The sequence below is a fragment of the Procambarus clarkii genome, chromosome 21 (genome assembly GCF_040958095.1).
Source record: "Procambarus clarkii isolate CNS0578487 chromosome 21, FALCON_Pclarkii_2.0, whole genome shotgun sequence".
Classification (NCBI taxonomy): Eukaryota; Metazoa; Arthropoda; class Malacostraca; order Decapoda; family Cambaridae; genus Procambarus; species Procambarus clarkii.
This window is the reverse complement of record NC_091170.1, coordinates 34,597,514-34,612,983: the sequence shown is the minus strand read 5'-3', so window position 1 is coordinate 34,612,983 and position 15,470 is coordinate 34,597,514. Positions and strand designations below refer to the sequence as shown.

Here is a 15,470-nt window from a genome sequence, read left to right as displayed (position 1 = left end):
GTTTACCTTATCGGTGGCGGGAAGCTTCTTGGTGGCCTCCAGCTGCGCCCTGTTCAGTATTTCCATCACGAAGTGATTGGCCACGTCCAAGAGCTCGGGGTCGGCGGACACTAGACAGGACGCCGCGCCCGTCTCCCTCGTCTGAGTACTGGTAGACAGGAGGCCAGGGTTAGTCTCTATGGTGAGAGACAGACAGACAGACAGAGATACTCATACATGCTCAACAGATACACATACACAGATTGGGATACATAGACATGCAGACAAACGTACAGAGGAATGAGAGGCTGAAAACAGGAGGGGGTGGGAGGGGGATTGAGGATAAGGAGTTGGGATGGGACGGGGGTGGGGGGGGAGGGATAGGGAGTGATGCCAAACTGCTTGGACGGTCGGGGATTGAACGCCGACCTGCATGAAGCGAGACCGTCGCTCTACCGTCCAGCCCAAGTGGATGGACTGAGGAGATAAGGAAAGAAGAATGAAAATACATTGATAAATTAAACAAAAACGTAAGAAGGTACAAATGGGCACTATAAGAACGTCATACTGACGCACAAACACACGCACTCTGCCTCACACACGCACACACACGCACACACACACACACACACACACACACACACACACACACACACACACACACACACACACACACACACACACACACACACACACACACACACATGCATTGATTCTGCATATACAAATGGTAAATACACGCATACGGAATCTGTACACCAGTAGGTTGACGGTTGAGAGGCGGAAACCAAAGAGCTAGAGCTCAACCCCCGCAAGCATAACTAGGTGAGTACACACACACACACACACACGCAAACACACATGCAAACGCACTCAAGGTTTAAGGGTATGCCGCCAGACTAGTACCAGAGTTGAGGAGGGGTATGAGCTACGAGGAAAGACTTCGGGCACTAAACTTCACGTCGCTGGAAGACAGAAGAGACATGATCATTACATACAAAAATATCAAGGGAATTGCTAGGGTCTGCAACGATATTATTTAGCACGGGTGGTCATCGCGAGACATTATAGGGATTTTTTTTCAGTGTCAGAGTAGTTAACAAGTGGAATGCATTAGGCAGTGATGTGGTGGAGGCTGACTCCATACACAGTTTCAAGCGCAGATATGATAGAGCCCAATAGGCTCAGGCATCTGTACATCAGTTGATTGACGGTTGAGAGGTGGGACCAAAGAGCCGAAGCTCAACCCTCGCAAAAACAACTAGGTGAGTACACACACACACACGCACACACACAAACTCAGCCACAAACACACACACACATACACTCAGCCACGAAAGTACACACTGACCAACAAACACATTAAGCAACATATTTATGTTCAATAACATACACCATCTTGCAATCACTTTGAGCAACAATCACACTTTGATTCATGAATATATGATCTGCGTCACACACACGCAACACCCCGAGCAACAGACAATTGTTTACACAACCCATTCTCAGGCGAGGCTCGTCCCAGCACCGCCCGACCCTATACACACTTGAACGCACTTTAACCTAACACAATCGACTTGAGAATGGTCCAGGACGGACCGAAACATCGTCGTCCCTTCACCTTCTAGTGTGTGGTCTAGTCATCATACTTTAGCCACGTTATTGTGACTCGTCGCCTGCTTACACAATATTTTCTCGAATATAATTTTATATTCATGAATATTGTAATTTTGTGTACAGTTAGGCCAAGGATAAGTTAGGTGTTTTGGCTCCGTTAGAAAGTATTTAAATTATCTAACCCGATCTTTAGACAGTTTTATCTAGTTAGACAGCTGCTACGGGCTGCTTCCTGGGGGTGGAGGCCTGGTCGAGGACAGGGCCGCGGGGACACTAAAACCCCAAAATCATCTCAAGATAACCTCAAGATAACCTCAGGTCATTTACTTACAAGCGGCGGGCATCCCCAAATAGTTCAAAATAGATATAATGTTAGATTTTGTGTTTATGTTCTGTTGGCAATTCTTTTTATGTGTATTTAGGGAGTTGAGTCATTTACAGAGGTGCGATTCGAACAGAGGAAGTGAGGGAAGCAGCGTTTGAGAAAAGTTGGAACGCCATCAGTTGTGAGTCGTGAATAGGGGTGATTTTCGTTCATAAACAAGGGGAAAGGGGGTTTGGCTATGAGATTAACACGTACTTGGCCTTTGTTTAAGGGGACGTGCTGCATTTACCATCACAATGAGTGCAACATTACAGCCACACTCATGCACTCTGAACCACAGAGACACACTCCGAGACACTCAAACATTATGAGACCAATCAGCCCACACTCTGCCCTGCTCTGTCCTGGGGTCGACCCCAAGGACGCATCCATCCACCCGTCCTCGTCACTAAAGGCCAAATGGTCATTCCGGTCAACCACCAAACCCCCGGTTTGTGAACGAAAACGCTTTACACACGCCCTAAACTACTGCCGGCGTTCGAACATTTCACGAATATTGCTTCGCTGACGACCCCAGTTCGAATCTCACCTGCGTAAATGCTTCGCCCCTCTTACTGCAAATACAAATACTTGAAAACAGAACAGAAACACCTAACCTAACCCAACTTACCCTAATCTGGACATAGCTCTGTATTAAATTATAATTTACAACGATACAATTTTGTACATGGGGAAAAAAACACCAATTTGAGTGTACCGCTCGTTCATTTTGTGTTTTTCTTCAGAATCTGTCTGTTGGGGGTCGGCCGCTGTAACGAAAAGCGTCGTGCTTTGAGAATGGTTTGCTTTGAAACACTTCAAGAAACTGCAAGCGGGAAGCAAACAGTGTATGAGCAAAAATAAAGCTAACTGTAAGCGGATATTAAATACACACAGAGTTCAAAATACCTGTATATATTTACACACTCAAATATAGAATGTCGAATATGCTCAAATATAGGCAGTAACGCACTCTCGTCCTCCCCTTCTGTTGATCTCTTCCTTCTCTCTAATACTCTCCCTCCCTCCCTTCTGATCCTCTTACTCTCCCTCCTGATACTCTCGCTCCCCCCTCTGATACTATCTCCCTCTCCTCTGTTTCTCTCTTCCTTTCCTACAATACTCTCACCCCCTCCCCAGCTAATACTCTTTCCCTCTCCCTCCATCTGTCACTCTCTCCCTCCCTCCTTTTCTCACTTCTGACACTCTACCTCTCTCTTTTTGGCACTCCCCCCCCCCCAGGTGCACTCTCATCTGGCTCCCCCCCACTCTCTCTCTCTCTCTCTCTCTCCCTCTCTCTCTCTCTCTCTCTCTCCCTCTCTCTCTCTCTCTCTCTCTCTCTCTCTCTCTCTCTCTCTCTCTCTCTCTCTCTCTCTCTCTCTCTCTCTCTCTCTCTCTCTCACTCTGCCTGGCTCTCCCGCCTCACCTAGTGGGTGTGACGTTTGAAGTGAGGTTCTCTGACTCTGACTTAGAGCGTAGGAAGGAGGCGATGGAGGTCTCCATGTCTGGGTGGGCCTCCCCGTTCTCCATCAGGAGTCCCACATGGGAGGACGACCTTTTTGGGAGGGGGACACCAGGTCAAAGGTTAGGGTGATTTGAGTCCCCTGTTTGGGGGTACTTAAGGTCAAAGGTGATTTGTGACCCCTGTATGGGGGGTGGGGTAATTCAAGGTCAAAGGTTAGGGTGATTTGTGACCCCTGTTTGGGGGTACTTAAGGTCAAAGGTGATTTGTGACCCCTGTTTGGGGGTACTTAAGGTCAAAGGTGATTTGTGACCCCTGAATGGAGGGATAATGAAGGTCAAAGGTTAGGGTGATTTGAGTCCCCTGTTTGGGGGTATTCAAGGTCAAAGATTAGGGTGATTTGTGACCCTAACATGGCAACAATAGGCAAATTATGAGTATCTATATTTGATTTGTAACCCCACTATATGCGCCTATAGGAACACGAGGTCAAAGGTGAAGTTAATTAACTTACTTATAAAGCACCAAACTGAATATCTGCTTGATTTGTGGTCTTATGGGAACACCGGATCAAATGTCAATATAACAATTCACGATCCTTATCTGAAGAGCAGGTCATAAATGATGTTCAATTATGTTCATTCTGGAATATACGGCCCAGTGTTACTGCATTTGATGAACACTCAGAACACCAGTCAGGAGACCCTTGTTTGTGGTCGAGGGGAGGATTGCAAGTTCCAGGGCCCAGGAATATTCAAGACTAAGAATAGTGAACAGGGTGTAAAAATGATGAACAGGGGGGGGGGGAATAATAGCGATGAACACGGTGTAATAATAATGAACACGGTATAATAATAATGAACAGGGTGTGATAATAATGAACAGAAAGTAGTGATATTGAGCAGGGTGTAATAGTGATGAACAGGGAGTCATTATGATGAAGTGGGAGTAATAATGATTATAAGGGATAAATAATAATTAACAAAAAATAATAATTAACAGGGAGTAATAATGATGAATAGGGAGTAATAATGATGAATAGGGAGTAATAATGATGAATAGGGAGTAATAATGATGAATAGGGAGTAATAATGATGAATAGGGAGTAATAATGATGAATAGGGAGTAATAATGATGAATAGGGAGTAATAATGATGAATAGGGAGTAATAATGATGAATAGGGAGTAATAATGATGAATATGAAGTCATAATGAATAACAGGGAGTAACAATAAATAACAGGGAGTAATAATAATGACCCATATATAATAATAATGATGAACAGGGAGTACAAATCATGAACAAGAAGTAATGAAGATGAACAGGGAGTCAAAAAAGATGAACAAGAAGTAATGAAGATGAACAGGAAGTATAAAATGCTGGCAATGCTAGCGCCTTCAACACCCGCATACAGTAAATCATGCTGCCCGAAATGGACTGTTTCTCACGAGCCTCTGAGACAACTTCGGTCACGCTAGCAGCACCAATAAACACCAAAGTTATGTACCAGCCTTCAAAGGCACCTCAAGGTGACATTATGTGCCTCTTCCGGCAGAGAATAGCCGGACCGGACCTGAGAGGCCCAAAAGGAATCGCGCCGCGTGCAAAACTGGAGCAATCTTCGCCTCTGGCATGAGCACCCACCCACAGCGTGTGTGGGCGTGTGGGCGTGTGGGCGTGTGGATGGGGGCAGACGCGAGCCTTCTGGATCCAGATGGGTCTTCTCCTTCTCCACCTTCTGACACGCAGCCACTGACCTTCAGCCTGAGATATATTGAAGTCATGGGTCATCTTTGATTCTGAAGGAGGATGATGATCATCATGTATCATCCGCTATTTTCAGACTAGATACGGCTTATCATTCTGGCTAAGTACATTTTTGTGTGTGTGGCTCAGATTTTGTTCCCTGTTTTATGCTCTTTTTTATAGATTTTCTCTGACATGTTTCTCTCTCTCTTCAGCTAATCTATCAGTGTAAATAATGTGGATTGTTTGATTATATAATCCACTAAGAGTTCCTGATTTTTAATATTCATCCATGTTTCTGTTATTGTAATAATACGTTTCCCTCTATCCACTAGAGGCCACTTAATTCAGTTATATTTTAACTAATTATTCTGCCATTACTGTACCTTTAGAGTGTTTATATAGATTAATACTTCTGTTCCTCTCTGTTTTAAAATATCAACATGAGGATACTTTTTAAAATAATCAATAAAATTGTTATATTATGACCCCAAACATCTTAACACCGCTTTTCCATGCTCAATTTTCAGGTTTACGGTAGCCTTCCTGGCGGTACCAATCGTCAACCAGTTTACACACTGATAAATGTCTGCTGTTTCTTCTGCAGCAGCTGAGGCTGCCACGCCGCTCTGTGCAGCTGTGACCCATAGTGCAGCTGTACCCTATTCCGGCCGTACACTGCCTATATTGTTTGTCGGTATCCCTGCAAGTGTCTCGCTCACGCACGTGTACATGTGTCATGCCAACACACACACACAAAGGCGTATACACTAGGTGAAACTGGGTGCGTACATGTTTGGCTAGGCCAAGGGTTACATACCGGTGCTCCTCTTGAAGTGGCAATATCAATTATGCCACAAAACAACAGTGATGGCCAATACAACTCGCTGGCCAGCTAAACCGACGGAAACAAGTGCATATACACCCTCACTGATCCGCCTACCTCGTACTCCCGTCTATCTTACTCACCGTCTGCTAATGTTGACAGGCAAAGCCAGACCTCCGAGACCCCTTACACCATCGCCTCCACCAGCGCCCCCTAGAAGGGGTGTCCGCTCGTCCAGTTCCCCATCATTCTCCTCCTCACCCCTCACCCCGTCGACCAAAACGACGTCGACGGGGTCGACGTCGATCAGAGGGGTCGTTTCCGAGTCTGGGTCGTCGTGGGTTGTGTTGTGGTGGTTGTAGTTGTAGTCCCCGTGTTGTTGGGGCCCCGGCGGCGTCTCCGTGCCCAGGGAGGAGTCTATCACGTCCTCAGGGTGTTCCCAAATTGGCGTGTCGATGGCTAGGACCGGATCTGTGGTAAAGAAGGAGGGCATGAGGTAGTAGAGGGCACTCTACCCACCGACATGAGTGGTGGGTGAGTAGAGTGGGTGATGGGGGGCAGGGGCACTCTACAATTGAAGAGTATTCTATACAATTTTAGAATTTACATACAATCGACTTGATAATGGTCCATGACGGACCGAAAAGTCGTCGTCGTCGTTCCTTCATCTTCTAATGTGTGTGTGGTTTGGTTATCATAAGAATAGTCTGCATCCAGTTACAAAATACTCATAAATACATATTTAACTTCTACCGAAACGCGAGAATATATTTACATGCATTATAAAATATAATATACATATGGATTTTAACATAAGTCAATAATGATATCACAGGGACTGTGTGTTTATCCAAACACACAGCCATAAGTACGGTATTATTCCTTAAATGCACAACTTTACTTCCAAAAACAATATTTTCCCAGCTCTTCACTGAATCTAAATGTCTCCATTTTATGTCCATTGTTTCCAGTTCCCTTTTGTGTTGATATATTTATCACCACAATTATATCCCCCCCATTTCATCCCACTTCCACTTCACCCACTTCATCCACTCATTAGTTAATTAATTAATTAATTAATTAGTGGGAAGTTAAACAAACTTCATCCACTCGTACAATTCAGGTATGACACCCCTAATTCTTCATCTTTCTTGAGAATTTAAATTTAGCCAATTTTTTTAATCTCTCTTCATGTCGGGAGGCTTTCAACTCCAGGGATTAACGCTGTCATCGTTCTCAGAAAGCGTTTAATGAAATTTATGTCCATCCTATTGTATGGAGACCAAAGCCTAACTGTATAACCTAAATGAGACCTAACAAGGCCAGGATATTTCTGAAGAATAATATTAGATGTTCAATTGCTAACGCTTCTAGAAATGTATTCCAGTATCCTATTGCCTTTATTCCCTAGTTTTACGGCATGATTTTTCAGTTGTAATATACCTGCTACTAATTACTCTCACATAATCTATTCAAAGTCGCAATTTCAACATTGTCAAGCTGCTATCTGGTAATTCTATTATAATTTCCTAACCTAATAACCTTGCATCTATCAGCAAACAGCTACATCATCTGTATATCTTTCGTCAATTTTGAAAACCCCTATGCAGATCGTGTTTGTAACAATTGTGTCTTCTGAATTTATTTCTTAATCATTTTTGTTTTTAACTATCTACCTTCTTAAAAATCAGCACCACATTAGCAACCCTCCATGACTCTGGAACTCTGGTCGACTCTTAAAGATTTATTAAATATGAAAGATGAGGACTCACTAAGCTCTTATTTACATTCATTAAACACAAAGAATGCTTTGGTCTACTTCTGAGGCCTTGCTGGGCATTAATTTTTATTTTTGTTTACAATTATCTCTGATATCCAATATATTAATCTCTCTCTCTCTCTCTCTCTCTCTCTCTCTCTCTCTCTCTCTCTCTCTCTCTCTCTCTCTCTCTCTCTCTCTCTCTCTCTCTCTCTCTCTTTCTTGCTCTCTCTCTCTCTATTCATTGGTATAAATACTTACTCGTATCCAGTGGATTCTCTTCATCAGTGGGCGTCGAAGCACTGAAGCTTAACATGGGAAGAATGTGACCCCGATGCGTGCGCCCTTGATAGTTGTGGGCGTGGGTGTGGGCCTGGGTGTGGGCGTGGGTATTGGTTTGGGAGGAATCCTCCTCTCGAAGTCCATTCACGACCGTCGACATAGTGGCCTGTAAGAGAAGGAAATACTGACATCATATACTCTACAAGGACACGCCCGTAGATCGACATGTTCCTAGGACATACGTGTGACGGCTGGGACACCACATTACCGGGACATGTCTCGGTAGTGTCAGGACATAGTCCGTTCCCTGGAAACACAAACCGAAACTGTCTCTATTTTCCGCTTGTTACAACTTGTAATAAAGTTGTTACATCTTGGCTTAACGTGTTTATGGCGTATTAGAACGTTGTTACAACTTGCTATATTGGTTGTTATAACTGGTTAGGAGGTGTTAAAACTTGTTCGAACGTTGTACCAACGTCGTAGTTTCGGTGTGTGTTTGGCGGGTTGTGTGTGTGTGTGTGTATTCTGAAGCAGGTAATTAGAGCTGAGCATGTCGTGTTTCGGTGTTGTTAGTGATACGGCCAAGCCATTTATTCATCCCATTTTGGGGTAAAAAGATTCCCTTCACGTAAGGGAAAAAGTGTGAAGTAAAAGAAATAATATAATATTGCCTGCGGGTAATGTTGAGAAATAATTACAACGATCTTGGCTTAAAATTCTGGCTGTTGATTTGAAGAATATTTCTAATAGCACCTTGGAACAGAGTTCATTGAGAGATGAAGTTATCTCCAGCCGGACTGCAGGACAGACAGGTAAAGAGGACAGAGCCTTGAGAAGAAGAAGAAAAAGAAGAAAGAGAAAAAAAAAAATTCCATGTCTCCTGGCAAAACACAAGACACTTATGATCAAGCAGAAGACGAAAGTTTTAACAGCTCCATAGTCTTCCCGGCCCGGTCTCCCTTCTTCTGATAATTACTTACCCCACCGTCCCCTCAACTTGAGAAAGATTTAATTTACGAAGATATGAGTGACCCTCTGCCTATATCTCCAACACAATTCTTGTCTTAGGTCTAACTGTCGAAAACAACAAAACAAAGTTTGGCTCCCAATGCCTAAATTTCCAAGTAATTGTTGTCTTACGTCTAAATCTCCAACAAAATTGCTGCTCTGTATCTAAATCTCCAACAAAATTGCTGCTCTGTATCTAAATCTCCAACAAAATTGCTGCTCTGTATCTAAATCTTCAACAAAATTGCTGCTCTGTATCTAAATCTCCAACAAAATTGCTGCTCTGTATCTAAATCTCCAACAAAATTGCTGCTCTGTATCTAAATCTTCAACAAAATTGCTGCTCTGTATCTAAATCTTCAACAAAATTGCTGCTCTGTATCTAAATCTTCAACAAAATTCTTATCGTATGCCTGAAGCCTTGAAATTAATGTATTTTAATACAATCATAACGATCTATAATAGTAATTTTATCTTAACATAGCGCATACATAATTATTTTATCTTAACATAGCGCATACATAATTATTTTATCTTAACATAGCGCATACATAATTATTTTATCTTAACATAGAACATACAATAATAATTTTTTCTTAAACATTGAACATACAATTATAATTGTATGTTAACAATCAGCATACAATCATGATTTTATCTTAACAATGAACATACAATAATAATTGTATAAGAACATCAGTAGGAGCCGTGACAAGGACTCGAACCTATGCTCTGGGTACTCGCCAAGCACACGCCTTAGACCACTAAGCCACGACATGTTCCAAAAAGAGTTGCATTCTGGGATTCAACTGAACCCTTCCAGGCTTTCACTGAAACGGAACTAGGTTCCAATCCTTTTGACGATAGATAGATATACAGATAGATAGATAGATAGATTGGTAGATGGAAGGATAGACGGATCGATAGAGGGAGAGATATATGAGTTAATGGATGGATAGATAGTTGGATAGTAACATGAAAAGATAGATGGACAGAAAGATGGATAGCTAGAGAGATGGATAGATTGATGGATGACTAGATTGATGGATAGACAGATGGGTGGATATATGGATGGATAAATAGGTAGATGAATGGATAGATAGATGGATAGTAACACTGAGAGATAGATGGATAGATAAACGGATGGATAGAGAGAGATGAATAGGTTAGATGGATGGATGGATGGATGTATTGGGAGAAAGATGATGGGATAGATGGATGGATAGCCGTATTGATGGATGGATAGAAATGCAGATATATACATACATACATGCATTCATACATACATACATACATACATACATACATACATACATACATACATACATACATACATACATACATACATACATAGTAGTAGTAGACATCCGTCAATCCCGTAGGCTTATGGAGCTGTGCCCTGGGAGTTTGGTTGGACGCAGCGTCTGCTGTGGCTGTCACAGCAGCGTCCTGCTGTGACTGCTGCTTCACAGTCTGCTGTGGCTGTGAAGGCCAACTCGAGAACAGCAGTCCCGACCGCAGCGAATGCAGATAATCGCCGAAGCGATTGCGTCCGTCAGTGGTCGAGAGACTTCCTCTGAACTCTCTTTTCCTCTGCCTGTCTCTTAAGTTCACTCCTCGAATTGCTGGAGTCTCCTCTGCACTTTGCATCTCCCGACAGATCTGTGCGCAGCTGCTGTCTCCCAAGTGTTGATGTCGATGTTCTGCTGTTTGAGGTCGCGTTTGTCGGCGTCTTTGAAACGCTGCTGAGGTCTGAAGGGACTCCTGTTCTCTCGAGCAATGCGTTGTTGGTGACGTCGTCTGTCCACGTGATGTCAAGGATGCGTCTCAGGTTCCGCATGTGAAAGGTATTGAGCCGTCTCTCCTGGCGAGAGCGCAGGGTCCAGGATTCCGAGTCGTAGAGAAGAGTACTCACCACACATGCCATGTAGACTTGTGCCTTGGTGTGCACTGTCAGTTTGACATTTGCCCAAACGCACTTTGTGAGCCTGGCCAGTGTTGTTGCGGCCTTCCCGATATGCCTGTTGGGCTCAGTGTCCAGGGAAAGGGTGTCTGAGACTGTGGAGCCTAGGTACACAAACTCGTGGACCGCCTCCAGCTCGCAGTTTGTGATGCTTGTACAGGGGTAACTTATTGACGTCTTATCCCATCACCTGTGTCTTCTTCAGGCTGGTTGTCAGGCCGAATGCGGGACAGACTGCGGCCAAGCGGTTGAGTAGCTGCTGCAGGCCTTCTGCTGTGTGTGTGGTGATCGCTGCGTCGTCGGCGAAGAGGAACTCCCTGAGGATTCGCATCTGTACTTTCGTCTTTGCTCGGAGTCTTGATAGATTGAAGAGCTTTCCTTTAGATCTTGTATTAAGAGAGATGATCTCTGTGGTTGTTCCAAAGGCATGCTTGACGAGGATCGCGAAGAAGATCCGAACAGGGTTGGAGCAAGAACACACCCCTGTTTAACACCACTGTTGATGTTGAATGGTTCAGATGTTGAGCCGTCGTACACGACCGTACCTTTCATGTCCTCGTGGAACAATTGTATCACGCTGAGTAGGGTGGGTGGGCAGCCAATTTTGGCTAAGATCTTGAGGAGTCCGTCCCTGCTCACGAGGTCAAAGGTAATGTCAATGAAGGCGATATAAAAGGCTTTTCTCTGCTCCCTGCACTTTTCTTGACGCTGTCTCAGGGAGATCACGCTGTCTCACCGTGTCGGAGATCGATCTCTCGGCTCTGAAACCGCACTGTGACTTAGGGCAAGGACTCTCTTTCAGCAAGAATCTGAAGCCTGACCAAGACGACCCTGGCGAAGAGTTTGCCAACGACGCTGAGGAGGGAGATGCCGCGATAGTTGTTGACATCGCTTCCGTCACCTTTATTTTTATATAAAGATGGATAAATATATGAGAGATGGGTGGATAGATGAGTGGATAGATGAATGAGTAGATGGATGGATAGCTATACTGACAGATATATGGAGAGATTGACGAAACGATGGATAGATACATGGATGGATAGATAGAAGGATGGACAGATTGTAGACAGACAGACCCAGGCAACGCCAGGTACCCTCCTCAGTAAATATATATATTTTTGAGATTAATAAATACATATGCTATATAATAATAATTAAGCAGAAGTTTCTTGCGACATAAAAATTATTTGAAAAGTTAAAAAGGCCATATTAAGGGTTAAAAGGTCATATCAAGAGTTAAAAAGGTCCTATCAACGATGAGAAGGTATATATATATATATATATATATATATATATATATATATATATATATATATATATATATATATATACACACACACACACACACACACACAGCTAAAGAACAATGGAACACGTCGAGGTATCTATCGAGTTTTGAAGGTCTGGCGTCAACTGCCTGTTATACCACGTGGCGTAGTGGTCTACAACCTTGACCTTTCCGGACTCATTTTAAAGAGAAAATATATTGTTTATATTTTTCAATTTTTTTTTTTTTTTACAGATGTTTCGGAAATTTATTTTTTCCATTTTCAGAACAGCGTTTCCGTCTATACATGGTCATGGAGGTGAGAGTATACATGGTTATTGTTACATGGAGGTGAGAGTATACATGGTTATTGTTACATGGAGGTGAGAGTATACATGGTTATTGTTACATGGAGGTGAGAGTATACATGGTTATTGTTACATGGAGGTGAGAGTATACATGGTTATTGTTACATGGAGGTGAGAGTATACATGGTTATTGTTACATGGAGGTGAGAGTATATATGGTTATTGTTACATGGAGGTGAGAGTATACATGGTTATTGTTACATGGAGGTGAGAGTATATATGATTATTGTTACATGGAGGTGAGAGTATATATGGTTATTGTTACATGGAGGTGAGAGTATATATGATTATTGTTACATGGAGGTGAGAGTATATATGGTTATTGTTACATGGAGGTGAGAGTATACATGGTTATTGTTACATGGAGGTGAGAGTATATATGGTTATTGTTACATGGAGGTGAGAGTATACATGGTTATTGTTACATGGAGGTGAGAGTATATATGGTTATTGTTACATGGAGGTGAGAGTATATATGGTTATTGTTACATGGAGGTGAGAGTATATATGGTTATTGTTACATGGAGGTGAGAGTATACATGGTTATTGTTACATGGAGGTGAGAGTATATATGGTTATTGTTACATGGAGGTGAGAGTATATATGGTTATTGTTACATGGAGGTGAGAGTATATATGGTTATTGTTACATGGAGGTGAGAGTATATATGGTTATTGTTACATGGAGGTGAGAGTATATATGGTTATTGTTACATGGAGGTGAGAGTATATATGGTTATTGTTACATGGAGGTGAGAGTATATATGGTTATTGTTACATGGAGGTGAGAGTATATATGGTTATTGTTACATGGAGGTGACAGTATATATGATGTTGTGACTTCTACAGCGCTTGAAGGCCACGCGCTGTAGAATTGAAGGGCCACGTGCTGTAGAATTGAAGGGCCACGCTCTGTAGAATTTTAGGCCACGCTCTGTAGAATTGAAGGGCCACGCTCTGTAGAATTGAAGGGCCACGCTCTATAGAATTGAAGGCCTCACGCTGTACAATTAAGGGGCCCGCGCTGCAGAATTAAGGGTCCCGCGCTGCAAAATTAAGGGGGCCCGTGCTTGAAGACGGTGTTGAGAACAGGGGCCCCTCAGCGGACATCCGCCTTCACCGGACGGACCAATGTCGCACAAGGTTCTTTCACTTGCCTAGAGCGTTCAACCGGCAAGGTGGCAATTGAACTGATAGTGATAGAATGGGGCTGTTGTGAGGGCCGCCCCACGTGTATCACCTTCCGGTCACAACTAGCTCGCGAACGGTGTAGGGGGGAGGGAGGAGAGGGGGGGGATGGGGTTGGCTGAGGCAATGTAGGCTATGCGGGGAACGATCCGACAGGTGAAACAAAGTGAGCGTCGCGTATAGGGGTCATATACGCTCCATCCATTACGCTCCACGGCGTGGTAAGGAGACGTGCGTCGTCATCTGGTCGGGGTGGTTGAAATCACGCCACTGGAAGTGTCGGGACGTCGGCGGCTGCTGCTCCGAGAGAAGTTCTTACTAACACGGGGTGTCTGAGGCTGGCGGGAGGCGATGATGTGGTGCTCAGATATGGCACATCTTGGCGGGGAGTGAACACGTCCACAAGGGCCGTGACGAGGGTTCGAACCTACGTCCGAGATCTCATCCCAGACGCTGCCTATATCGACTGAGCTACGACATGGTTAAAGAGCGTATGGGATGATCTCGGACGTAGGTTCGAATCCTCGTCACGGCCCTTGTAGATTTGTTCATTTGATGCATCACGCTATTGTGATTTCTGTGTAATTGGCGGGGGGTTGTTGATGTTTCCGCTACGCGCGAGCAACGCCAAGACAGCAATGGTCCTGTTATCAACGGGGGGCTCATATTAGTGATGTCTATGTCATTAACGAGGACTATAATATCAATGAAGTCCATATCATCAACGGGGTCTATAACATCAATGAAGTCCATGTCATCAACGGGGACTATAACATCAATGAAGTCCATGTCATCAACGGGGACTATAACATCAACGAAGTCACCGTGTTTGGTGTGCCAACATAATCAATCAACTTCATCCAAAAAATTCCTTGGACAGTATTAGCTATTGTTAATTATTGTTTACACATTTGGAGAGATTTAAATATTTACGATAGATTATTTAATTGCAACTGATTTTTTTTGGGGGGACAGGTAAATTATTCAATGCGTTTCCACTACCTATTTTGTTTTTTTTACATGTCCACTAAGGATCAATGATTTATTCCCATGTGTAATGACTACATAACATATCCTCACCTGGGAAGAAAGTGACAACAGCTGCCTGGTTTAGAAGGGCGTGAATAGGTAAAAAAAAAAATATATCAAGAATCACCGTACCATATGTGATGAATTGGCCTATTACCCAACCTTAACAAACAGGGATGATGAATGCCCTCCGCTCCCCATAAAAAAACAGTAATTGAACCTAATCGGAACAATTTAACAGTGGACAATAAGCAATAACGTGCCTGAAAATGGTACAGGACGGACCTGAAAGGTGTTACATTCATTATTCTCCGATGTGCGGGTTGGGTGTCTAATTTAGTCTAACATTCGCATGGAAGTATTACATTGTAGAAACGTCACAAATTAATATTCACAAGAGCTTGGTAATGTCAGCCGGCGAGGCAGCACTTACAGGCACTAAATAGCCCCAAAACGCTCCATATAGAATACTAACATCCCGTTAATCTCGTCACCTTACAGATTTGTATGTAAATGTCTGTATGTGATGTGGATCTTTCTCTCTCTCTCTCTTTCTCTCTCTCTCTCTCTCTCTCTCTCTCTCTCTCTCTCTCTCTCTCTCTCTCTC

At 43.3% G+C, this 15,470-nt stretch overlaps 1 protein-coding gene across 3 annotated transcripts in view; it reads right to left on the bottom strand.

Moving 5' to 3' along the window:
• Window positions 1-15,470, bottom strand: part of LOC123760748 (uncharacterized) — a 165,566-nt gene that overhangs the window by 40,196 nt on the left and 109,900 nt on the right. For 2 of the 3 annotated variants that reach the window (XM_069328299.1, XM_069328302.1), the window contains exons 2-5: window positions 8,015-8,201; window positions 6,138-6,465; window positions 3,387-3,515; window positions 7-148 (exon numbers count right to left, since the gene is read on the bottom strand). In XM_069328299.1, the coding sequence (XP_069184400.1) occupies window positions 7-148; window positions 3,387-3,515; window positions 6,138-6,465; window positions 8,015-8,195 (780 nt within the window). In that variant the 5' untranslated portion in view covers window positions 8,196-8,201. The remainder of the gene's footprint in view (window positions 1-6; window positions 149-3,386; window positions 3,516-6,137; window positions 6,466-8,014; window positions 8,202-15,470) is intronic. The other variant, XM_069328300.1, reaches the window with a different exon arrangement.